Here is a 26160-nt window from a genome sequence, read left to right on the forward strand (position 1 = left end):
GATTGCTGTCGGGAAATAAACAAGGCGTCGTTTTCGCTAACTTCCTTTTTTTTTATTACTTCTAGGTTCTGGTTGAGAAAATGGGCCTGCCTGGAGGAAAGAATGGTCTGTCCTTGGATCCGTCTGAGACATTAGGAAACAAAATACACGTTCTTCGCACCTTATTTACATTCTATTTCCTTCCTTGTAAGAGATGCTTAATAAATACATACATGCAAGGAGTCTCACACAAGTGGATTGCCATGTTGTTCGCTGACAGGCTGCTGCAAATGGTGGAACAATGTTGCCAAAAGGATCGCTACCCTCGAGTTTGATCGCACAAGGAAATCAATGGGTGCCATTGTGAAAACCAGTTCAGGAAGCAATGCCCTGCTCGTGAAGGTATTGATTCCCCTATTTCCTGCATTTGTACCGATTACTGAACGATTTTTCATGTACAAGCTAAGTAATGCTTTTCATTGGATCACGTGTTTGCTGGACTGATATTCAGAGTTCTTGTATTTATGGCAGGGAGCTGTTGAAACTTTACTTGAACGAAGTAGCCAGCTTCAACTGAAGGATGGTTCCGTGGTGCCATTAGATGAGAAAGCAAAGAAAACTGTCCTGGCAAGCCTCCATGAGATGTCAACCAAAGCTCTGCGCTGCCTCGGTTTTGCATACAAGGAGGATCTAGCAGAATTTGCAACATATGATGGCGAAAACCATCCTGCTCATAAGCTCTTGCTGGATCCGGCCAATTATGCAGCTATTGAGACTGACCTAATATTTGCGGGTCTTGTGGGCCTAAGGGTAAGATAACGCTCCTACTTTGAGCTGCATTGAATAAATTGTTTCTGCACTCCACAATCTGGAATAGACAGGAATATATTGCTTAGGGACAGAGACACGCAGTGTGTCAAATGCTCTTGTTAGCACTTGGGTTTCTTACATACAAAATCAACATTTCTTTCTCATGGATGTTTTGATTTGCCAGGACCCTCCCAGGGAAGAGGTCTATGATGCTATTGAAGATTGCAGAGCTGCAGGCATCCGTGTTATGGTGATAACAGGGGACAACAAAGAAACTGCTGAGGCAATATGCCGTGAAATTGGTGTGTTTTCACCTGATGAGGATATCACCTTCAAGAGCCTTACAGGGAAGGAGTTCATGGCGCTTGAGGACAAGAAGGCGCTGCTACGCGGGAAAGGTGGCCTTCTGTTCTCTAGGGCAGAACCTAGGCACAAACAAGAGATTGTGAGGTTGCTGAAAGAAGATGGGGAGGTTGTCGCCATGACTGGAGATGGAGTCAATGATGCCCCTGCTCTGAAACTGGCTGACATTGGTATAGCTATGGGCATTACTGGAACTGAGGTAAGTACTTAGTTTTCCATCTTATTAGGTTCACCTCAAATCACTTCTTTCTAGCTTCCTGGACTAGAGCTACCAGCTTTTGAATTGCCATATTATTTCTGCTCGACGAAGCTGTAAACTTATTGAAAGGGGTGTGGTGTTGGCCACCAGAGAATGACTGCTTCTTTGTTTGCTGCTTTTCATATAGCCAACAGACAAGGGTTAACAGCATCAACTTTATTCTATAGGACATGGATTTATAATATGTTGTTGTGCCCACAAGGAAGATTCATATGTAAAACTATGATTTTTTCATGGTATAATTTGAAGTGTTTTTCTAAAACAAATCTCTAATGTTTCAGGTTGCCAAAGAGGCCTCTGACATGGTGTTGGCTGATGACAATTTCAGCACTATAGTTTCTGCAGTTGGTGAAGGAAGATCTATTTACAACAACATGAAAGCTTTCATAAGGTTTGTGCTCTGAGAGCATGTTTTGATTATTGTTCACACTTTCTAGTAGTTCTCATCAGCCAACAGTGCCAGCATACTTTTTTTCCCTTGTGAGCGTTCTTGACTGTCTTCCTTGGCTGCGGCAGATACATGATTTCCTCAAACATTGGTGAAGTTGCTTCTATTTTCCTAACTTCTGCCTTGGGCATTCCTGAGGGGTTGATACCTGTTCAACTTCTGTGGGTCAATCTTGTCACCGATGGTCCCCCTGCAACTGCTTTAGGTTTCAATCCTCCTGACAAGGACATCATGAAGAAGCCACCTAGGAGGAGCGATGATTCACTGATCACTCCCTGGATTTTGTTCCGCTACCTGGTAAATGATCTCCCTTGTCTTGTACTATTCATCCCTTGAATCTGTTGGCTCATTTTTGGAATCTTATATTTGGAGACAATCCCTCATGACTTTTACCTTGTCTGCAGATAATTGGCCTTTATGTTGGGATTGCAACTGTTGGCATCTTTGTCATATGGTACACACATGGGTCTTTCATGGGCATTGACCTTACTGGAGACGGTCACACTCTTGTCAGTTACTCACAGCTTTCAAACTGGGGCCAGTGCTCTTCCTGGGACAACTTCACCGCTTCACCTTTCACCGCTGGAACTAAAACTTTCACATTCGACGACCCATGCGACTACTTCCACACAGGAAAAGTGAAGGCAACAACTCTGTCCCTCTCTGTCCTGGTGGCAATCGAGATGTTCAACTCGCTCAACGCTCTCTCTGAAGACAGCAGCTTGCTCACTATGCCGCCCTGGGTCAACCCATGGCTGCTCGTCGCGATGTCAGCGTCGTTCGGGCTCCACTTCCTGATCCTCTACGTGCCGGTCCTTGCTACAGTGTTTGGCATCGTTCCACTGAGCCTGAACGAGTGGCTGCTGGTTCTGCTGGTCGCTCTCCCGGTGGTGCTCATCGACGAGGCTCTCAAGTTCGTGGGCAGGTATACAAGCTCTCCCGGCCCCAAGAGGCGGTCGAGGAAGCAGAAGGGCGAGTAAAGCGCTAACATTGACTCAGTGCTCAGTTACTAAACCATTCCATTAATCATGTAAAGATGAACCTCAGAGAAAAATGTTCCTAAGCTCCAAACTATTCAATCAATACAGGAAAAAAATGCAGATAAATGACTTTTTTCACTGTTTCTCTCTCTTTCTCCACCTAACGCTAAAACAGCTACAAAAGTAGCTTCTTTGTTCTTAAAAACAAGTGGTTAGCTGGCAACATATATTATCCTGTGAATACTTTAGCATTGAGTCAACTTGAATTATGTAGCATTGAGTCAACTTCAGATGATACTTTTCAGTTTTTTTTGGCTGCAAGGCATGTGAAGCAGGGATACAATACAACAATTATGCAAGGGATTGTACCTTATTATGCTCTAGATTGTCTTGGAACTGCGTGTGAATGGACTGGGGTAACATTCGTAGATACCAAATGCTGAAGAACAGCACATAAAAAAAATGTCAGGCTGAGGTGCTCGCCTAGCTGACTGCAGTACAAGTTGCACACGTCCAGCGCTTTACCAGGAGCGGACTGAAACAGGCTATCTTCTGACTTCTGAACATGTAAGCCACGCAGACGGGCAATGGATAAAACTGTAACAACAAATTGTACCCGTAGTTCTTCAGTAATATAACTATAATGATCACAAAGGAAAAGACAATCACAAATCACACATGACTGTCAAGTAAACTTCAGCGAGAGGTAACTTTGAAGGCTTTTTCGCTACCCTAGAGGCTAGAGGGATTCATCATGCATCTTTACTTTCCCTCAACTTTGATCAGCTAAGAAAATGCTTGGCTCGTCCACCGATGATCTCGGCATTGGTCTCACTCAAGGATGCTGTCAATTTTTTTTGAGTGGATTTCTTTGATTATTTTTAATGCTGTCTACTGAGATGATTATGCTTGTTATTGAACTTGCATATATTGTATGAGTACTACTGCTTTATATAATGTTTACATCATGTTTGTGGATTAAAATAAACCAAAAAGTACCCCTAATTCTAACACATTCTATTCAAATAAATACTTTCCTTAATATGGGTTTTCTAACTATATTTTTGTATAGAAAACACAGGTTAAACTAAAGTCTATCTCCGATCCAAGCACCTAGTCAAAAACTCAAAACAAAATATATTGAGCGGAGAAAAAGATCCTTCTCTTCAATGAATATACATTTTGTTTTTTGAGGAAATGAATATTAGCTGCCAGTTTGAGTACAATTCCTTCATGCCCTGTTTATAGCTGTCGATCTGATTAGTTACGGTTGTGATGGTACTCAGCATATTCATATATGTGGCCATTAACTGATGGCCTGATGGGGAGCTAGGTGCGGTAAATGCATCAAGTAGCGCCGGTTAAACAAACAAATTGGTTTTGACAAAAAAAATATCATGGGAAACTAAACAAACTCTTTCGGGAATTGTCGTTGAAACCGAAATGAAATACATGCCGGTGCTCACATCTATTCGTTTGCTCTAGTTATTGCCACCAGTGCATGAGCGACTACCCGTACACATATTGGTTGTTTCTTGCACTAGCTAATGTAAGGTGTTTCCTTTTTGCTGTTATGTCTTTTGATTTTTCTATTTTCTAATATGGAAAATGGTATATCTATTTTTTTTGTATGTAAGGTGTTTCCTTTTTGCTGTTATGTCTTTTGATTTTTCTATTTTCTAATATGGAAAATGGTATATCTATATTTTTTTTTGTATAAATCCAAATATTATATCGATTGTTCTACATGAAGATGTATTTTAACAAATAAGTGAATGAACAACAAAGTAATAAATATTGTGCAGCTCTACAATTTTCATATAAATTTTTCGGACTAATTATTGTTAGATAATCTACTGCTACCTTGTGTGAACACAGCAAAGGAAGGCGGCGCCGAAAAGACCCCCTGCTGTGATACTGCAGCTGTTGCAGGTGCAGGCGCCGCACGGCTCACCTGCAGCACTGTAGGCATATGCAGTGGCTGGCGCAGAGTCAGCCCTGCATGTTATCTAGTTACTGTTACAGTATGTGCGTTGTACTAGGACTAGATGGATAGAGTTGTATAAATAGACTACCACGACAACTCAATAAAGAGAGCTTAGATTTGCCATCTCACAGACAGGGCTTGGGCCAACGCTGGTGTCTTGTATTGTGTGTGCATGCTCTGTTATCCCTTCTTCTTCTAGCTCCAGCCACAGTGTGTGGGGACGGACAACGCTTGTTCGTGGTCGGCACGGTTAGTTGGTGCTCGGCAACACTAGCGGGTACTCGGTAAGGCTGGTGAGCACTCACCTGAGCCGGTGATCCTGTGGGCCAACCAGTGGTATCGGAGCTGTACAAGCGTCGTCGCCAGACTAACCGCTGGCGATGACGGGCAGTTCGGAGATGGACGACATCAGTGGCATGCTGTGGCTGTCCAACCATGACCGGAGGTCGTTGTTCGCACGGTGCGGGAGGTCAGCGGCACCAGTTGGCCGACGTTGACTCGCACCAACTATGGAGAGTGGTCGGTGACCATGAAGGTCAAGCTCAGAGCCTGATGGCTCTGGAATGCTGTTGACAAGGGCACCGACAATGAAGAAGATAACATACCAGCGCTGGAGGCTATCCTTGCTGCTATACCGGCGGAGTACAGGGAGCCGTTGGGGACGAAGAGCTCTGCTAAGGAGGCGTGGGAGGCTATTGCGGCGATGCGCATCGGTTCCGACCGCGCAAAGAAGACGACGGCCCAGCTTCTGAAGCAGGAGTACGCCAACCTCAAATTCAAGGATGGTGAAACGGTGGACTTCTCCCTCCGTCTGCAGATGCTCATCAGCAAGCTGAAGAGCCACGGCGTCACCATCGACAAAGAGGAGGGGGTCTCCAAGTACCTCCACTCCGTGCTGGCAAAGTACATCCATATCGCTCTCTCCATAGAGACGATGCTGGACTTGTCCACCCTCACCATTGAGGATGTGACAGGCCATCTGCAGGCGGTGGACGAGCGCCTGGAGCAGGCGACAGCAACGAAGGACAGTAGGAAACTCCTGCTGACGGAAGAGGAGTGGGCTGCTCGAAGGAACTCTGGGAAGGTAGCCTCCTCCAACCGCGGTGGCAATGGCAATGGCTGCTCGGAGAAGAAGCAGGTCGACTCCAACGCCTACCGGCGTTACAGGAAGATGGGCCATTGGACACGGGAGTGCCCAAACCGCAAGCAGGAGAAGAAGGCTGAAGCTCATCTAGCGCAAGCTGATGATGAGGATGAGGGCACTATCTGATGGCGATATTCTGTGCACTGCACGACGTCGAGGCTGAGGAGAAGGAAGAGGCGACGACGATGGAAGGACCTGGGAAGGCCCTGAAGACCATCAACCTCGATGAACCACGCGCCCAAGTTCACCTTGGACGTGTGGGCGCCGACCAGGAGCAGCGGTGGTATCTGGACTTCGGTGCCAGCAACCACATGATGGGCTCCAAGGCATCCTTCTCTGAGCTCGACGGCGATGTTACAGGTACGGCGAAGTTTGGTGACGGCTCAAGGGTGGCTATCCAAGGGCGCGACACCATTATCTTCAGATGCCAGAACGAAGAGCACCGCGTGCTAACGGATGTATATTACATCCCGCAGCTACGTTCCAGCATCATCAACATTGGTTAGCTGGATGAGCGCGGTAGCGAGGTACTGATCAAGGACGATGTCCTTAGGATCAGGGACCGGGAGCGGCGACTTCTTGCCAAGGTGAAGAGGTCCTTGAACCTGTTGTACCTGCTCGACCTGAAGGTAGAGCAGCCGGTGTGCCTGGCGGCAAGGCACTCCGAGGAACCGTGGATGTGGCATGCCCGGTTCGGACATCTCAGCTTCGACACACTTGGTCGGCTGGAGAAGATGGTCTGAGGACTACCCCATATCAAGCACGGAGGTGAGCTATGTGACAGCTGCCTGGCTAGGAAGCAGAGGAGGCTACCTTTCCCAAAGGCGGCCAAGTATCGCGTGAAGGAAGCTCTCGAGCTCGTTCACGGCGACCTCTGCGGGCCGATCACGCCTGCTACAAACAGTGGTCGATGGTACTTCCTCCTGCTCATGGATGACTACAGTCGCTACATGTGGCTGCAACTCCTGATGAAGCGGCGGCGGCGATCAAGAAGTTCAAGACGCGCGTGGAGGCCGAGAGTGGCAAGAAGCTCCGCATGCTAAGGATTGATCACGGCGATGAATTCACTTCGGTGGAGTTCGCTACGTACTGCGTGGATCAAGGTGTGGGGCAACACCACACCGCGCCGTACTCGCCACAACAGAATGGCGTGGTGGAGAGGCGGAACCAGACAGTGGTCGGCATAGCCCGATCAATGATGAAGGCCAATGGCATGTCGGCAAGGTTCTGGGGGAGGCAGTGACCACGGCGGTGTTCATCCTCAACCGCGCTCCGACCAAAGCCGTTCGAAGCTTGGTATGGGCGCAAACTGAGCGTGTCCTTCCTCTGGACATTCGGTTGCATCGGCCACGTCAGGAAGACGAAGCCGAACCTCACCAAGCTGGAGGACAGGAGCACACCCATAGTGTTCCTAGGCTACGCGGAGGGTACCAAGGCGTACTGGCTCTACGACCCACGCGGAGACAAGGTGCTTGTCTCACGCGATGTCATGTCCGACGAGGAGGCGGCATGGGACTAGAGCAGTCCAAGCACGGGGGAAGCTGGCGACTTCACCAACACCTTTGTCATCGAGCACTTGATCATCCATGGTGGTGGAGACGCTGGGGAAGAGGTGCCAAGCACTCCGGGAGGAGTGCTGAGTACTCCGGTGGTGGAGCCCAACACTCCTAGGGCAGTGCCGAGCACTTCGGGAGGGATGCCGAGCACTCCAGGAGGAGTGTCGAGCACTCCTAGAGGGATGCCAAGCACGCTAGGAGTGGTGCCGGTAGGTTCTATAGTGGTGGCGACCACTCCAGGATGGGTGCCGGGCACTCCCGTGGTAGAGCCAAGACGTCTTGCAGTGGTGCCGACCACTCCAAGAATGAGGTTGGGCACTCCTACAGTGTGGCCAAACATTGCAGGAGTTATGACGAGAAGTCCAGAAGTAGTGTCGAGCACTGAACCTAGGGTGCTGAGCACTTCAGGTACTGTATCGAGCACTCCAGTAGAACATAGAACTCCATCGACGCCGATCGAGTTCGTCTCACCTCCAAGTGGCATCACTAAGTTCGTGGATGCCTTCCAGGAAGATGAGGAGGTGCGGTTCCGCAGGCTGGACGACATCGTCGGTGGCAAAGGACCCTCAGGACTGGCTGGTCGGCTGCTCAATGACGTAGAACTGCTGCTAGTCAGTGCAGAGGAACCACCCACGTTCGCGCTGGCTAAGCGGGACGGAAACTAGCGACGGGCGATGCTGGAGGAGATGAAGGCGATCGAGGAAAATGAGACTTGGCAGCTCATCGATCCACCTCTAGGATGTCGTCCGATCAGCCTAAAGTGGTTGTACAAAGTCAAGCGGGATGAGCTCAGCGCCATTGTCAAGCACAAGGCATGCCTCATCGCCCAAGGCTTTGTTCAGCGCGATGGCATAGACTTTGAGGAGGTCTTTGCGCCAGTTGCGCGCATGGAGTCGGTCCGTTTGTTACTTGCCTTGGCAGCAGCAAAGGACTGGCTTGTCCATCACTTGGACGTTAAATCGGCCTTCCTCAATGGCAAACTAGCGGAAACAGTCTTCGTTAGGCAACCTCCAGGTTTCACCGTCAAGGGAGAAGAGCACAGGGTGCTTTGACTACGCAAGGCGCTCTACAGGCTGCGGCAGGCCCCACGACCATGGAACACCAAGCTTGACGCCATGCTGGGCGAGCTTGGGTTTCAGAGGTGCGCAACCGAGCACGCACTCTACACACGGCGACGGGGGAAGTAGGAGCTCGTCATCGGCGTGTATGTGGATGACTTGATTGTCACCGACGCGCGCACGGAGGACATCGACTGCTTCAAACGCGAGATGGCGGCTCATTTTTGAATGAGCGATCTCAACGCACTCTCCTACTACCTCGACATCGAGGTGAGACAGGGGAAGGAGGAACTCACGCTCGGTCAGAGCGCGTATGCCTCCAAGCTGTTGGAAAGGAGCGGTATGACTGAGTGCAAGCCATGCGTGACTCTAATGGAGGAGCGGCTGAAGCTGACGAAGGCTAGCACCGCGGCGAAGGCGGATGCGACACTCTACTAGAGCATTGTCGGCGGTCTACGCTACCTAGTCCACACGTGGCCAGACATTGCGTTTGCCGTGGGCTACATCAGTCGCTTCATGGAGGATCCCAGAGAGGATCACTGGGCTGCGGTGAAGCGGCTACTGCGCTACATCAAGGAGACAGTGGATCATGGGATCATCTTCCCAAGGACCGGTGGGAGTAGGCTGTAGCTCACTGTGTTCAACGATGCAGATATGGCGAAGGACATCGATGGGCGACGGAGCACCTCTAGCGTGCTCGTCTTCCTCGGGTCGGCCCCAATTTCATGGCTGTCACAGAAAAAGAAGGTGGTGGCACTATCTACGTGCGAGGCAGAGTACGTAGCGGCGGCCACAGCGGCGTGCCAAGTTGTGTGGCTATGCCGGCTGCTGGGCGAGCTGACCGGCGTGGAAGCTCACCCACCAGCTAGGCGTATCTGGCCTGCTGCTCTTCCTCAGTCTCAGGCTCACTGGCTACCTCATCTGACAATGGAGACCTAGGAGGATCAAGCTCAAGTCTAGCAGCAATCTGCTTCAGAGTCTGAGTGTCCTTTCTCCTAGCATCCCTCTCTCTGCTGCCTGGTCTGGATGTCTCTACACATCCCAAATATAGCACTGAACATCTTATTAATAGGAGAAGGAGGACTGTGGTGACGTGAAGAAGAACGTGAAGGAGCACGTGGTGGAGGTGAAGCTCCTGCTGCTGCTACACCACTCTCAGGTGCATCTGTCTCTGCTGCTCCCCCTAGACCAGGTGGGGTTACTCCAACCTCTGTCAAGTCGTCTACTATCTTTAGGACTTTATGCTTCTTGTCATACTCAAATGTGTCTTGTGACCTTCTCAATCATATACATGATGTAGGGTGCAAATCCACAGCCCTTGAGCGGCCTCTCACCCACACTCCTGATCTCTAACCAAATAAAATCAAAAACACTGAATGGTTGTGCACCTGGTGACATCTTGTGGAGCAAGTTTCTAGAATAATCAGCAATGTTTCCTTTGTCTTCTCCCTTGCAATCAATGGTCTGCCTGAACATCCTGTCTAGGTACCTGTAGGTAGGTTGAAGACCAACTACCTTTCCAACTGCTCCTCTCTCACCTCCTGGTGGGTATATGTAGGCAAGCTGCTCAGGAGGTAACACATGCTCTGTGTGGATTCTGTCTCTCTGAAGATCCTCCTCTGAGAAGCCAAGAAAAGCTACAAAGGCGTCGTAGTTTACACTGTACCACTGGCCCTCAAGCATCCAATGCATACGCCTCGGCTCCTCTTCCACAAACAAAGTGGCATAGCACTGTGCAATTACTTCAGAGTTCCAATCATGCACAAATTCTATGAGTGTGTATACACCTATGCGGTGAAAAGTGGCAATAGCATAGTCAATGGAGGACTTCTGTAGCTCTCTGACATATTTCCAATCTATCCACTAAGACTTGGCTACCATAGGATTCCTAGCAAGTATCACACTAGTGTAATAATCTAGATGGAACATAGTGTGAAAGCGATGATTATACTGAATCCTAGGCAAACCTCTAGGATCAATCCTCCTCTGATCTCTTGCTCTCTTAGTCATACCCTTTTCTTTGTAGTTGACTGACAACATAATTGGGTAAAACTAGAGCATGTACTTCAAGAAGGCCATAGTGCATGCCCTGACCTGGGTGGTGCACTAGAGGTGCCTGCTGCTCCTCCTCTATCTCCTCAGAGCTGTCACCACCATCTGATTCTCTATAAGTGCTCTTTCTCTTCCTGTGCTCAACTCTGTAATCCTTAGTTTCATAATCAGAAGAGGGGCTGCTATCACCATCACCACTCTCTCTGTACTGTGGAGCGCCCCTAGTGGCTCTAGAGGGTCTCCTGCTGCTGCTGACTAAATCTGGGATGCAAGTCCTGCCTTGCCTTCTTGTATTTCTCTAATGCTGGATCATGCCTATGCTTGGATCTGGGTTCCTGTCTTCCACTCATGGCTACTGCCCTGTATCCAAAATGATTTGCAAAGAATCTTAGATACATGCCCAAACAATATTTCTTATATCATCGTCTATATATATACAATTATTTATCCAAAATCTTGCAATCACCTATCCCATCCAAGGTCAAGGTTTGCAAAATTAATTTAGACAAACAATCATACATATAGAGACAATAATCAATGAGTATTGAGTCAAGACTATAGCAGAAGGTGCACTGTTGGCTCCCGGACACGTCCGGTATGCGCGTGCATAGCAGCCCAAGCAGGGGCCTTGACATCAATCTCAATCAATCCATTCCAAAAATTGTGGGCAGCTTTCTCACCAACAATACTTTGCTTCTACCAAAAGGATTTGAAAATGATTCACTATCCAATAGATCGAACAGGTTCCAGGATTTGAAATACCTAGGGTGGAGATCATCGAAATTGATCTCAAATCCACGGAGCTATCCTCAGAATCTTGATGTGGGAAACCTTTAATCCTTATCCCATCCTTGCCTTCTCCTTCTTCTTTTCTTTCTTTGACTGGTAATGGCGAGGAGTGCGGGCGAGGGAGAGGGTGAGCGGCGGTAGTGACGGTTGAGATAGAATGAGTGGAGTGGGCCCTGGACTTGGGCCGAAAGGGTATTTGACCTAGCTCTCCCACGGATACTGGACACGTCTAGTATTTGCGGGACCAGTCCAACTTGTTCCAAATTTCATTCACTTGATTCCAATCCCCTTCTCTATCATTTCTTGATCCAAAACATATATGTCCTTGATCCAAATAAGGTGTAACTACTTTTCTTATCCAAATGCCAAGAGTAGCACTTCTCTTTTCCAAATATTTGGCATAAACATGATTTTGCTTACTTGAGAGAGATATAGTGAGTCATAGTAGAATGTGGACTCAAGAAAGCCATGCCATGTGTGATTAGCGAATCAAACAATCAAGGAGAGTTATAATCATCACATGACAAGATTAGGTCACAAAGACCAAGATTCAAATAGTTTTTCAAATTCACACCACCTACACATGCTAGTTATGGGTTTTGAAAAACATCCCTCCTATGTCACACAAATGTCATAGAACAACATTAATTTCTGTCTTCTCTCTTTCACTCAAACCTCACATAGGTTGGCTTGAGCACTTATGAATAATCATCTAGAAACATGATGCATCCCTCTTAGTAGTACGGTATTCCTATTAACTCAAATTCAAATGTATAACGACTTTAAACCTTTTGAGTTGATCTCTTTCAACCGAAGTCGTGTCTTTCAATCTTAATCGAGTGAGGGTGCCAACATGTCGATATTGATCTTTTTACTTGAGCATAGCTATCTTGAGCACGTGACTTGATTCCATTCATCAAATATGAATAATCCCAAATGTATCAAGTCACTTCCATTAAATACTCCAATAGTGATTTGATCCTCCACATCAACATGACCATCATAGCTTGATTAGTACCTCAACTAAATGCAAGTACTTCCTTCTTCACCCTAGCTAGGTTCTTCGGCCGCCAAGCCATCGCTTGCCCTTCACCCTTACTTAGTACCTCGAAACCTTTTCTTGCTATCTTCACCATCTCAAGCCATCAAGTCACATATTATGTTGAATCATTCATTCATTTGTATTGTTATCTTTTTCATTTCAATTTAGCAAGCTTCAAATATGAGACTATTTCATATGCAATCCCTCATGTCTCATTAATTAATTCTTACCGTGCTTGCTTTCACATAGTACAGAGAAATCCCACAATAAATAAGCATTTGCATGAATTCCATTTACATTGTTGTCTTGTGCTTGAACTAGATTAGTTTATACAACAACACATTATTTTGGCTTCATTAAGCATCTGTGAGATAACTTATTACCTGTCCACACTTAGCAAACGGGTTAGACCTTTAATCACGTTGTCATTCAATCATCCAAAACCCACTAAAGGGCTAGATGCACTTTCACTTTTCCTCCTCTGTAACGCACGCTTTCCCTTTGTCTATAAAAGGGGAAGCAGGACGCCTCATGGAGGGGAGGCAAAAAAATATGAGATCAGAACACAAGAGCACGACACGAGCACACGACTGAGCGGCAATCGAGCTCTCAGCCCCCGCTCACTCCTTCCACTAGAGGCTTGGGATCCTTTCCCTCTCTCACCTGTTTGTAACCCCTACTACAAACCAAGTGCCTGGTAACACTGAGCATCGACAAACTAGGACGTAGGCACGTTCCGTCCCGAACCAGTATAAACTCTTGTGTCCTCTGAGCACACCATCCGAGCCTCACGCGCAAATACAAATTTACTCATCGGTGGTCCGAAAGCACCGACACTACTCGATCCATTAAAGAATGCAGTTCTGAAATAGTGTTAAAAACAAAATAATTTCAAATTCAACCAATATTAAAGTTCATTTTTTTTCATATCAAATAAGTATTAAAATATTTGTAATGAAATATATTTTTATTACATGTCTATTTGGAGTGATACATATTGTTAATGTTTTCTATAAATTTACTTGAATTTAAGATAGTTTGACTAATTTTTTTTGGATGGAGGTAATACATACTCACTTTGGGAGTCAAACGATTTGCAGTTTGACTAAAGTTATATAACAACTACTAGTAGCATTTACTCTCTTGTCCCACAAAGAGTGCCATCTCACTTCTCGAAAAGTCAGACAATTTTAATTTTAATCAAATATATACCGGAGATTACTAATATTTGTGATGTAATAGCACGATAAAAAAAACATTGAATATATTTCTCATAATAGACTTACATAGAGATATAAATGCTACTAATATTTTTCTATAAATTTAGTCAACTTAAGATGATTTCAACTACACAAGTCTACGTGTGATTTTTTTTTTTGAAACAGAGAGTCTCTTACAACTGCAAAGAACGAAGCGTAGACATGTTTTTGATGCAACATTTGTCTCCCCCTCACCCTCGACGCCTCCCACCCCGCACGACTCCCCCACTTCCCCGACGCCTCCTCTCCCACGCGTGCGACGATGACTCCTCCATCTCTCATCCCCCAAGGCGAGGGAGCCGCCCACCAGGTGAGGGCACCAACCAAGGACGCCAGGTCGCCCGCCATCCGCAGCCACGTCGTCACCATGCGATCCGTGGCTGGGGGCCATAGCCCCTCGAACCGTGCGACCATCAAGCACGCGCGAAGTACGGGACGACCGCCAGGGCAGCACCAGTGCACCACCGCTCTGGATCTGTGCAGGGCGGACGCGGCGGTGGCGGATTCCCTCGGGACGCCTATGGATCACGGCGGTGGTGGTGCCAGGCAAGACAGCGCGGGTGCGCCGGCCTGCTGGGGCGCGGCTGCCGGGGGCGGGACTGCCGACGCGTGGCCACCGAGGGCGCTGCCGTCGGAGCCTTCGCCGGCGAGGCGGTGAAGCGGTCGCAGGAGCTTTCCGTGGAGGTGGCCAAGCACTCGTCGGCGCTGGTCTCGGAGACGGCGAAAAAGTCCAATGAGATCTTCTCGGAGACTGCCTCCAAGTCGCGTTGGCACTTCCGTGGCGCCGTCGGCATCGACAGTCCAGGCTCAGGTGCGTGGCCGGCGGCGCCGCCTACAGCCGGGGGCGCGGCCAGGCCCGCGGCCACCGGCGCCAACATGTCTTACCTCACGGGCACCATCGCCGGACCCGGCGATAACCCCTACGAGGGTGGACCTTCGTCATCGACATCTGCTCCTCTCAGCCGCGGACTCCGACGAGTGGGAGGACGGCGAGGACGAGAGCGCCGCGTCGTGGGGGATGCCCAAGGAGTGCTACGGCGGTGGCAACCTCTCCGAGACCGCCGACAAGGCGTGCTCCAGTGACTCCAGCCTCATGCGGAAGGCCATCGATCTGCCTCCTCCCCCATGGTTAGCCTCTTTATCTCCACGACTTCACCTTCCACCAGATCTAGATGCTAGATATTTTGATGTATGTGTGATATATCTCCTTGCTGCGATGGTTTTTTCCGTCTGTTTTGGGATGCTAGGCCGTGGTCACCTTGCGCCTGCCAGTTTGGTGGTTGGGATGGTCCGTATGATCCACTTGCACACAACGTGTTTGTTGAAATGGCTCAGATGATCCATTTTTTTACATGTATTTTGACTCTTGTAATCCATATAGCTTAGCGCCTACCAGTTTAGTGCCTTGGAGTTGCTGGAGTTGCAAAACAAAAAGAGCGCTTAATAGATGAGAATAATTTTATGTGTGCATAAGGAATAATTTAGGATAATTTAAGAATCATTTAAACATGGTTTGCTATACAGAAAGAGAATCATTATTGAAAATGTTTTAATTGGTGTGAAAAGGGTACATGGTTATCTAATAATTAGGGTACTGCAACCAGTGTGTGCAATGGTATACAGGTAAATAGATCCTGTCCATTCCCTTTTCTAAGATGCAACAAGCAGGATGGTCCTGTACTCTGTATGATAATTAGCTCAAATTTGAAATTTTCTCTCTATTGTAGTGATTTTTTTTACAGTAGAGGTTGCCTGTGGTTGCTTGCATCTTGTGGTTGTGTTTTTTGCTAAAGAACTGATTCATGCTTTCATTCTTTTTTTAGGTCGATGATGTTTGTTGTGCTTCCTCGATATAACTAATTTGTTCACTCATTCAAGATGGAGCGGCTCCAATGGAACCAGCAGCATGGAAATACAGCAGGCAACAGGAAATACAACAGACATGTGTGCTTGCCGGAGATGCGCAAAGCGGGATGGAGTTCAGGTGCATGGAGCTTTATCGGACATCGGTGAGTAAATAAACATGGGATTGGATTGAGAGTAACTGGTCTTTCTTTAGTACTTAGGACTCAGTTTCTATAATACAAATTTGTTGTGGAAGCTTGAGCTTTTCATGCATATAAAGGACTGATATTGAAATAGAACCCATAATGTACAATATGTCACTTGATAGTTTATATTTTCTCTGCTCTCTTATTTCTGGTTTCAATGAGGTGAACATGAACTAACATGGACTCCGTGAATGTGATTCACTATGACATGATAGCCGACAACCTGTTTTTTCTTTTTGCAAGAATATATTCCTTTTATTCTGCATTCCATCTTTCTTAATTTGTAACTGATAAGGGTTTTACTGTTTTACTCCATGAATAGTTATTGTTTTGACTCAGCTTCAATTTTGATGCTTGGAACTGACTCCATACCTACACTAGAAGGCCCAAAAGGGAACTCGTAAAAATAATAAAAGGAGATCACTGTCAAAGCGAACTGAGTCTGATGAGAAACACAATGGACCAATTAATTTGTTGCCATGTTTGTCTTTGAGATCAGCCTTCTTCAGTCGGTGCACAGCTTTTAAGCAGCCAAACATTCTGCGGTAAGCAAAGATTCTTTTCCTATATTTTGCCCATTGTATACCCCTAATTTGATAGAAGGTACTAATTGTTAATTTTGTTTTATTTTTCCAGGCCTATGGCATGGTTTTTCTTGTCAAATGTAACAATTTCAAATATCTCCACAGTCATGTTCTATTATCAAACAGAGGACCTAAATTTGGAGGTATCCTTTCTAGGGACTGCACGTGTGATTGGGTGGTTCAGTCTAATGCTTGGCACCTACACCTACAACCGCTATTTTAAGCAGAAGAAGCTCAGGAATATTCTTGTGTAAGTAATCCATTGAAGTTTGTGTGTGTGATATTTTTCCTTTTGTCATCATGTCCATATGGATTAACGGGACAAAGTAGCTTTACTATAAGTACATTATTTGTCTTGACAAATATATGGTTATTGTACTTGAATAAGTTGTCACCCTCTTCTTTTCTTGGCTAAGTTTCAACTCCTTTGTCCAGCACCTGCCTGGTTCCTACATATTTGCACTGTACAGGTTTTGTCTTCTTTTCCTGTAACTCTCTTTCTCTTTCTTTTTATAATAAAATAAATTGCACAGTAGAGGTCTCCCAACTCCGCCTATGGTGGGGCGCCTTTGGTGTCCCAGCATAGCAGGTCCCAAGCCCTGGTAAAGGAGGAGGGTTGTGTTAGGCGTGGCGAGCCAATGTAAAAACTTAGCCACTTAAATGGAGATGAAACCCGAAAGAAAATCGTTGGGGCGTAACCCTCTTAGCGACGCGCCATATCGGAACCCGGGTATGGTGTTAAATGGGCAAGGGCCGGGTCGTCACCCCTGTGACGCGCCGTGTCGTGATCTGGGCATGGTGTCAAGTAACCAAGGATCGGGTCGTCGCTTCCTTAGTGGCGCGCTACATCGGCGCCCGGGTGTAGTGAAAAATGAGCAAGGGTCTTCGCATCAGAGTCGACGGGTGCGAAGGGTAAGGAAGCTAGTCAAACCAACTAGGATCCGTTTAGGTAGTTGGAATGTAGGGTCACTTACAGGTAAGTTAAGAGAATTAGTTGATACCGCGACTAGGAGGCGTGTAAATATATTATGCGTTCAAGAGACTAAATGGAAGGGTCAGAAGGCGAAGGAGGTGGACAATACAGGTTTCAAGCTTTGGTACACAGGGACAGTCGCGAATAGAAATGGAGTAGGAGTTTTGATTGATAAGAGCCTCAAGAATGGTGTGGTGGGAGTGAGAAGGCAAGGAGATAGGATTATCTTAGTCAAGCTTGTCGTTGGTGATATGGTCTTGAACGTAATTAGTGCGTATGCCCCCCAAGTAGGCCTCGACGAGAGTGCTAAGAGACAGTTCTGGGAAGACTTAGATGGCCTGGTTAGAGCTATACCTAGTAGTGAGAAGCTTTTTATAGGAGGAGATCTTAATGGGCATGTAGGTACTACAAGCGCAGGTTTCGAGGCAGTTCATGGAGGTTTTGGGTATGGTAGTAGGAATCAGGAGGGGGAGGAAGTTCTGGACTTCGCGGTAGCTTTTGACCTGATGATAGCCAACACTTTCTTTAGAAAGAGAGAATCTCATCTAGTGACCTTCAGTAGCGGACAACACTGTAGCCAGATTGACTTTGTCCTCGCAAGAAGAAAGGACAAACGAGTATGCTTGGATTGCAAGGTGATACCAGGGGAGTGTGTTGTTTCTCAACATAAGCTTTTGGTGGCAGATTTTCGTTTTCAGGTGCGTGCCCGTAGGGATAAACAAGCTAAGATTGAAAGAACAAAGTGGTGGAAACTGAAAGGGGAGACGTCAGAGGTATTTAGGGAAAGGGTTATCAAAGAGGGCTCTTGGAAGGAAGAAGACGACATAAACAATATGTGGGACAAGATGGCAACCAACATTCGGAAGGTAGCCTCAGAGGTATGTGGAGTAACCAAAGGAAGGGGACGCGAGGCTAAAGACACTTGGTGGTGGAACGAGGAAGTCCAAAGGGCTATTAAGGAGAAGAAAGAATGCTATAGACGCTTGTACCATGATAGGAGTGTGGACAACATAGAGAAGTACAAGGTGGCAAAGAAGACTGCAAAGCGAGCTGTAAGTGTGGCAAAGGGTAGAGCGTACGAGGATCTTTACCAACATTTGAGTACGAAGGAAGGAGAGAAGGACATTTATAGGATGGCTAGGGTTCGTGAGAGAAAGACACGGGACTTCAACCAAGTTAAGTGCATTAAGGATGAAAGGGAGCATCTCTTGGTAAAGGACGATGAGATCCGACATCGATGGCAAGAGTATTTTGACAAATTGTTCAATGGTGAGAATATGGACACAACCTTTCAGTTGGATGACTCTTTTGATGACACCAATAGGCGCTTTGTGCGGAGAATCCAAGAATCTGAGGTCAGAGAGGCGTTGAAAAGGATGAAAGGAGGTAAGGCGATGGGACCGGATGGTATCCCAATCGAGGTGTGGAGATGCCTCGGGGACATAGCTGTAGTATGGTTGACCAAGTTGTTCAACCATATTTTTCGATCAAACAAGATGCCTGATGAGTGGAGGAGAAGTATATTGGTACCGATCTACAAGAATAAAGGGGATATTCAAAGTTGTACAAATTACCGGGGAATTAAGTTGATGAGCCATACTATGAAGCTATGGGAGAGAGTTATCGAGCATCGCTTGAGAGCAATAACGCGGGTCTCTATGAACCAATTTGGTTTCATGCCCGGAAGGTCAACCATGGAAGCCATTTTCTTAATAAGACAAGTTATGGAGCGGTATAGGGAGAAGAAGAAGGACCTACACATGGTTTTTATTGACTTGGAGAAGGCTTATGATAAAATACCAAGGAATGTTATGTGGTGGGCTTTGGACAAACATAAAGTCCCAACGAAGTACGTCGGGCTCATTAAGGACATGTACAATAATGTTGTGACTAGAGTTCGAACAAGTGATGGAGACACGGATGACTTCCCGATTAGGATAGGACTACATCAAGGGTCAGCTTTGAGCCCTTATTTGTTTGCTTTAGTGATGGATGAGGTCACAAGGGACATACAAGGGGACATCCCTTGGTGTATGCTTTTCGCGGACGATGTAGTGCTAGTTGATGAAAGCCGGACAGGAGTGAATCAGAAACTAGAGTTATGGCGGGAGACTTTGGAGTCCAAAGGTTTTAGACTTAGTAGAACTAAAACTGAGTATATGAGATGTGACTTCGGCACTACTACTCGGGAGGAGGAAGATGTTAGTTTGGAAGGTCAAGTAGTGCCTAGGATGGATACCTTTCGATATTTAGGATCAATGCTACAGAGGGACGGAGATATTGATGAAGATGTTAGCCATAGAATCAAAGCAGGGTGGATGAAGTGGCGGCAAGCGTCTGGTGTCCTATGTGACAAAAGGGTACCACAGAAGCTAAAAGGCAAGTTTTATAGGACGGCGATTAGACCTGCTATGTTGTATGGTGCAGAATGTTGGCCTACGAAAAGACGACATATTCAACAGCTAAGGGTCGCGGAAATGCGTATGTTGCGTTGGATTTGCGGGCATACAAGAAGGGATCGAGTTCGGAACGATGATATACGTGAGAGATTAGGGGTAGCGCCAATTGAAGAAAAGCTTGTCCAACACCGGTTGAGATGGTTTGGACATGTGCAACGGAGACCTCCAGATGCACCGGTGCGTAGTGGAATCCTAAGTCAGGATAGTAACGTGAAGAGAGGCAGAGGAAGACCGAAGTTGACTTGGGTAGAGGCAATAAAAGGAGACTTGAAAGGATGGAATATACCCAAAGACTTAGCCTTAGATAGGAATGCTTGGAAGACAGCTATTCACGTGCCTGAACCTTGATTGTTTCTGTTGGGTTTCAACTCTAGCCTACCCCAACTTGTTTGGGACTTAAAGGCTTTGTTGTTGTTGTTGTTGTTGTTGTTGCACAGTAGAGGTCTCCCCTACTGCATTTCCTCTAAAAAAAATTGCACGTGTGCATTAAACTGAATGCGTGTTGGATTACATCCCCCTTTTCCTTTATGTGCACTATGCTATGCTTCTAAGCCACAGCTGGTCACATTTAGTTACTATTAAGCCCCTTCTAGCCCAACTTTGTTGTTTTGGTAAACAAATAAGGTTTGTAGGTTTTGTTATTAGTTACTCTTGTTCCAAGACACGAACTAAACTTTTAGAAGTCATTGGCCACAGTAAAAAAAATGTAAATATCTATTCAAAGCTGTTATGTCCGCTACTTTTAACATGTGCTGTTGATTTTTCCAGGTTTGCTCATGTCGGTCTTGCGGTAATTACCCTACTGGACATTATTTTGGTGTCACGGTTACACATTCAGTATGGAATTGCCGATAAGTACATGGTGCTGTGGGGTTCTGGTTTGGCTGATGCAATCAACCAGTTCAAGTATGCTTTCTTTTAGTTGTGAACTAAGTAGCTCTATGGCATTTGATCTCAAACCATTTGCAAGCTTCTGTTTGGCAGGATGATGTCGTTCCTGATCCTGTCAGGACAGCTTTGCCCACCTGGGAGGGCACACTGTTTGCTCTTTTCATGTCAATCAACAACCTTGGTTCAACATTAGGTTCATTCCTGGGGTCTGCTCTGGCATCAGCTTTGAACCTCACCACAGGGCAGTTTGACAATCTTGCTCTGGGTTTGGGAGTACAGATGATTTGTACTCTCCTACCGATTGGGTTCCTATCTCTGATTCCAAAGGAAGTCACAGGACTAACATCATAGGTTGAGGGGTGCGGGCCTGACCATACTTATTTTGTTCCTGTCTGAAGGTAATGGTCTGCGCTTGAACCTCAAATTCCTGACTCAAGCCACATATGTTACAGCTCTGTACCAGAGTGAGAGGAATATACGCATCATAGGAAGGAAATTAAAGATAGTTGGAAGATAGACAGTTTTGTTGACAGATGCATACAGCTCTGTTCCAGGATGAGAGGAAAGAAGAGTGCAATAGATTTTTAGGCAAAGATGAAAGTTACTTGATGTTGACAGATGTTGATGCTACTTGACATGTGTAGAAATGAGAACAAACATGAAAAAAAAACATGAAAGTGATGTTGCTAATGAATAAATCTGTTCATGTCTTTGCTTTTCATTAGCTGCGTTGTGCATGTGTTCCGAAGTGATTTGTGCATATACTCCAAACTTGTTGCTATAAATATGATCATTATATCCATTGGAACAGTGAAAACTGTTTCAGACGCGCTCGTGCTTGGAGGTCTATTCGATTAAGTTGAACGATTAGTGTTTTACTGTTGTGCATGTTTAATTGATGATCTATTCGTCTTGCCATGACTGGATATACTTACATTTGCAAACTCTAAATTTAACGAGGATCTTTGACCACCATTGTAGTAATCACACTGTCTTAACTTCTATTCTTACTCAGTAGACTGAGACTGACGCAACCTATGTTGATATAATTATTGGTGTGTTCAAAGAATAAGGTCCCCTTAAATGTAGACGCCTTCTTTTTGTCTAAGCTTCTAAGCTTGTCGTTCTTAATTCAACTTCATTCTGTTTTCACTAATCTGTAGTACTGATAGAGTAGCCGTTGCATGTCCAAAAGGTCAGTCGAATGTTTGGGATGTCTGGACATCACCTGAAGTAAGAAAACAACATTGGCAGATCGGTAGAGGTAGCAAGAATTGAGAATTTATGTTTTATACCTGGCTAAATGTTTCTGATGTTTTTTTTTTGTTAAATTTAGCTGTATAATACACATTCTCTAAATGGTGTATGTATAGGACAAGTTTCTATAATATACTGAAAATGATGCAATGAATTGGAATCTCTCTTAATTGTCTTGTTGTACTCTATTTATGTGACGAAGTACCACCGTAGTTTGGTTGTTTCAATGTGCATCCTTAAAATAAAGTCGTGGCGTTAGCACGGGCACTATACTATTATAACAATATATTGGATTATTGGTGAACATCTAACCTACCAATCTTAGACGGTATGTCTTGATGTAAGGTTAAAAGTTTAATCAGACATAGGTATCTATAATGGTAGCATTTTTTTGAAAATTTTGCCATTTTGATCAGCTTATTAACTTCTCTAATGCAGTGTTATTGCTGCTCTGAGTCTGCAAAAAATGCTTCTTGTTTCCATAAGTCGTTCTAGAAGAAAAACTAATGAGGTTGCATCTCTGCCAGATGCCTGTTGAGTGTTGAGTGCCCTCCTGGATGCCCGTTGAGTGACCAAACCTGAGACACAAGGTAATTAAGTTAAAATCTTCAGATTCTTCCTTTAGGCCTCATCTAATCTGACATCACCCCCACCCAATCTGCACATGCACATACTGCCTGCATTTTGTTCCTCGCAGTGGATAAGCTTATCCTGGCAACTATAAATGCTTGACAGCATATTTTCCATTGTAAGCAGTAATACATACTTTGGATTAATGGTCCTGCCTGTATAGTTTTTATTGAGGTGTTTTTGATGCTTAACTATATATATGCAGAAAAAGCTGTCTAAAATACTGAAAAAAAAACTCCATGCAACTGCAATTTATTTTGCCCTGTTATCATCAGTGAAGTTGCTGGTTGTGTGAACAAGTTCGTGGTATGAGATCAGCTGATAGTTCTGCAAGTTCGTGGTATGAGATCAGCTTCTCATATTGCTTACATCAATTGTCTGACAGTGAGCTTGGCTTTGAGATCGAACCTGAATGTCTCATTTAGTTAGGTATAGGTTACTTGGATGCATCTTACAAAGTTTAATAGATTCATGGTCTATTTTTATTTTTTTGGGGTGCAGTTCCATTTTATTGTTTTTGTATTTTTGATGCTCCTATAAGAAAACTTACAAGATTCAGTTGCTTTATAGCTGGCTGCTTCCGGCACCTATTATTGTACATGTCAGTCTGTCTACCACAACTCTGAGTGCCTTCCACATTGAACTTCTGATGTGCAGGTATAGGTATATGTGCATTGGATGAATGATTACATTCTATGAACTTGTGATTCACATGTGCTCTATGCTCAGCACACCAATGCTTTTTGTACACTAGGATAAGACTTATTACAAAGAGATGAAATAAGCAGGTATAGTGAACTCAACTCCAGACCCACTTACCATGGTCCTTAGATTTCAATGTGACATTTTTAGATTATATGCGCCTTCTCTATTTATCATATGGAATATCTGCTAGTTTTGAAATTAACATTTTGCATTTTGGTTTATTCTAATTTCATATCAAAGGTTGTTTTGCATTTCAGTTTATTGTAATTTTACGCCTATCACTTTAATTGGACACCATGTATACTATATGACTCCCATACATTTCTTTCTTTAATTAAACACTATTTTCTTTTCGCACTTACTTTGAGGTTTAAGGTCCCATCGATCATCTTCCTGGAAGTTTTTGTCCAACAATCTACATGTCGTTGCTCAAAATACCAATTAAGTCCACCTTTACAGTGGTATAGGAAGTTAATCTAAGTGATTTTTTTGTTTCCTTGCAGCCTTGTGATCTGATTTCTTCAACTCAAGATTCCTAAAATTTCATGTTCATTTTCTTCAACTCGGCTTCCAAAACTTGGAGATTTATGACATTCCACGGTAGGTGAATTGTACAGTCATGACAATTGCAGTTTGCCAATGGTACCTACATTGGCACCGCTACAAATAAATAGATTGTACAATACACTTGATTATATATTTTGTTTTCCTGATATATAAAACAATAAACTTGGCTTCAATGTATAATAGTTAATTAAAAAGGCTCTTGAAATGAGTTACCCTACTGTCTATGGTCACTTTTGCGACTACTGCTTATGATTGGCTATAACGCTTGGCATGTAATTCAAAACATCAGATTTATTGTGCTACCTAAGCTGAATCTCAGCTATTACACATCGATTACAGGTTAATCTTAATTACTGATTGATCGTGCCATTCTCCTTGATTGAATATTGCCAATCATGTGATAGAGGAATCACGGCAAAATAGGAAATGGAAAATTATTGTGCTATCCATATACACATTGCATGTTTGCATGCACCAGCATACATGGCAACAAGCAAAAGGAAAGAGAGTTAACACAGAAGGAAAGAGAATTAAGACAGAAGGAAAGAGAGAGACTGCTATCAATCCTTTGCTATAAATCCTGTGGCCTCGCCATAGCACCCACCCTCGCCAGCTGAGCTCGCCCTCGCTCGCACCGGCCTCCGCCCTCGCGCCCTCCCTCGCGCACCGGCTGTGCTTCGCCATAGCGCGTCGCCATCGTCGTCGCCTACCGCCATCGCCTTCACCGTCTTGCTATGCCCTCGAGGAGGACTGCGGACTGCATAAAAATACTTTCTGCTCATCCAAGCGGTGAACGCATCCAGGTGACCACCACCATCCCCTTTTTCTGCTCTTTATTTACTTTCCTGCGCATCGGCACAAACAAGGCAACAAGGAAAATGATTATTTTCAATACTTGCTAATTGGAAGAGTGAAAAAATACTCAAAACCGAACTGAATTGCTGCTATGCCAAACCAAAATGAACTGCTGCTATATAGCTACACATATATGAGCTGAAACACATGCATATATTTTTAATCGGCAAGAGCAAACAAGGATCAGTACAGAGATTAACTTAAAACTTAACAAGGTATACGCATAATACGATGCAGTATCTATCAACAAGCAGCACAATTAAATATGATATAGAATTTGATGTCAAAATGTAACTGCCGTAAAAATAGTTGAGGAAAGCAATGCTTAGAACATAAACAAACATGGTTTCTAGCATAGTATTTTTTGCAAATTTGGTTCATTGCCCAGAATCCTTATGGGGCTGCAGCCTTGACAGTTACCATACAACATAGATAAAACTCTGAATTTTAATGCAGCCTATACTGCTAGAGTACATCAATATATGCAAATCTGAACTTGCATGCCAAAAAAAATTGAACACAATAATTAGCAGCAAGCTAATGAACGCAGCAGAAAAAAGAAATATTATCAAACTCACTTGAATCGGCTATGGGTGATACTAGTTGCAAGCTATTTAAAGCAGCGCTTTCAGAGAACATCCAAATAACCAATTCGAGTTAGTGACTGAATTTTGGTTTCTCAGTTGCTGATATGGGTTCTGGCTGTCGGTCGTTCAAAAGAAAGAGGGTGTACGCTGACCCACCGCCTGCAATCACCGATACACACATCTACAGGTAACTACATTACATTTATCTTGTAATTGATCGAGGCAATCATTTTCTATCAACATAGATTTACTCGTGTGTTTTATCATTTTGATTGACATGAACGGGATTGTAGATGGGTTGAATTCCATGAAGTGGGAATGGAACACATATCTTCCATATGGGATGTGAGTGCCATGGTTTTTTTTGGAAAGGCAACGTACGACATCACCATGGTGATACATATTTGCGTGTAATTTTGAAGGATGAGCAGGTGCATTTTGAGCTCATCTTTTTGGACCATGTCTAATTTTTTTTTCTACACACCATTGTTATCTATCTATTGGATCTTATATTCTTACAGGGAACCAAAATAGAAGCGGTTGCGTACGGTGACCAAACCATGAGGTTCAATCGTTTGCTTCGTGTAGGAGAATGTTATGACTTCATGAGAGTTGGCTTCGCGCCTACTCATGTTGGTCCTTTGGGCTACATCTTTCGTTTATGTGCTGACTACTTTGTGGTTCTATCTTCACAAAGTATGGCTAATGCACCACCGAGAGAGCTATGGATTTGTCAGTGTCCTCGTACCTTTATGGAATTCGAGGATGTATACGCTCAAGCTGAGTACTTTTTTGCGGGTATACCTCATACGCCTATATTTAAAAATACATAGTTAACTGTTTATGCTCCTATTCCATCAATAACTATCGTTTGT

At 44.9% G+C, this 26160-nt stretch overlaps 1 protein-coding gene, 1 long non-coding RNA gene and 1 pseudogene across 2 annotated transcripts; all 3 read left to right on the forward strand.

Moving 5' to 3' along the window:
* Positions 1-256: 256 nt before the first annotated feature.
* LOC136511975 (calcium-transporting ATPase 4, endoplasmic reticulum-type-like) lies at positions 257-3208 on the forward strand. Its single transcript, XM_066505978.1, has 6 exons — positions 257-381; positions 511-789; positions 974-1351; positions 1693-1802; positions 1928-2156; positions 2264-3208. The coding sequence occupies exons 1-6, from the start codon at positions 331-333 to the stop codon at positions 2837-2839; spliced, it is 1623 nt and encodes a 540-aa protein (XP_066362075.1). The 5' UTR covers positions 257-330; the 3' UTR covers positions 2840-3208.
* An 11536-nt stretch (positions 3209-14744) lies between these two features.
* LOC136510357 (probable folate-biopterin transporter 4) lies at positions 14745-21728 on the forward strand (annotated as a pseudogene).
* An 811-nt stretch (positions 21729-22539) lies between these two features.
* On the forward strand, positions 22540-23873 carry LOC136511640 (uncharacterized). The gene is made up of 3 exons (XR_010772785.1): positions 22540-22689; positions 23229-23359; positions 23780-23873. It is a non-coding gene; the product is annotated as an uncharacterized lncRNA (long non-coding RNA).
* The last annotated feature ends 2287 nt before the right edge of the window (positions 23874-26160 follow it).

Source organism: Miscanthus floridulus, chromosome 16 (assembly GCF_019320115.1).
Source record: "Miscanthus floridulus cultivar M001 chromosome 16, ASM1932011v1, whole genome shotgun sequence".
NCBI classification, from domain to species: domain Eukaryota; kingdom Viridiplantae; phylum Streptophyta; class Magnoliopsida; order Poales; family Poaceae; genus Miscanthus; species Miscanthus floridulus.

Excerpts from the sequence above, each read along its gene's own strand:
- LOC136511975 (XM_066505978.1), top strand. The coding sequence starts at position 331 with ATGGGTGCCATTGTGAAAACCAGTTCAGGAAGCAATGCCCTGCTCGTG. Across the intron at positions 382-510 it reads GCAATGCCCTGCTCGTGAAG|GGAGCTGTTGAAACTTTACT; the intron begins GTATTGATTCCC and ends TATTTATGGCAG. Across the intron at positions 1,352-1,692 it reads TGGGCATTACTGGAACTGAG|GTTGCCAAAGAGGCCTCTGA; the intron begins GTAAGTACTTAG and ends CTAATGTTTCAG.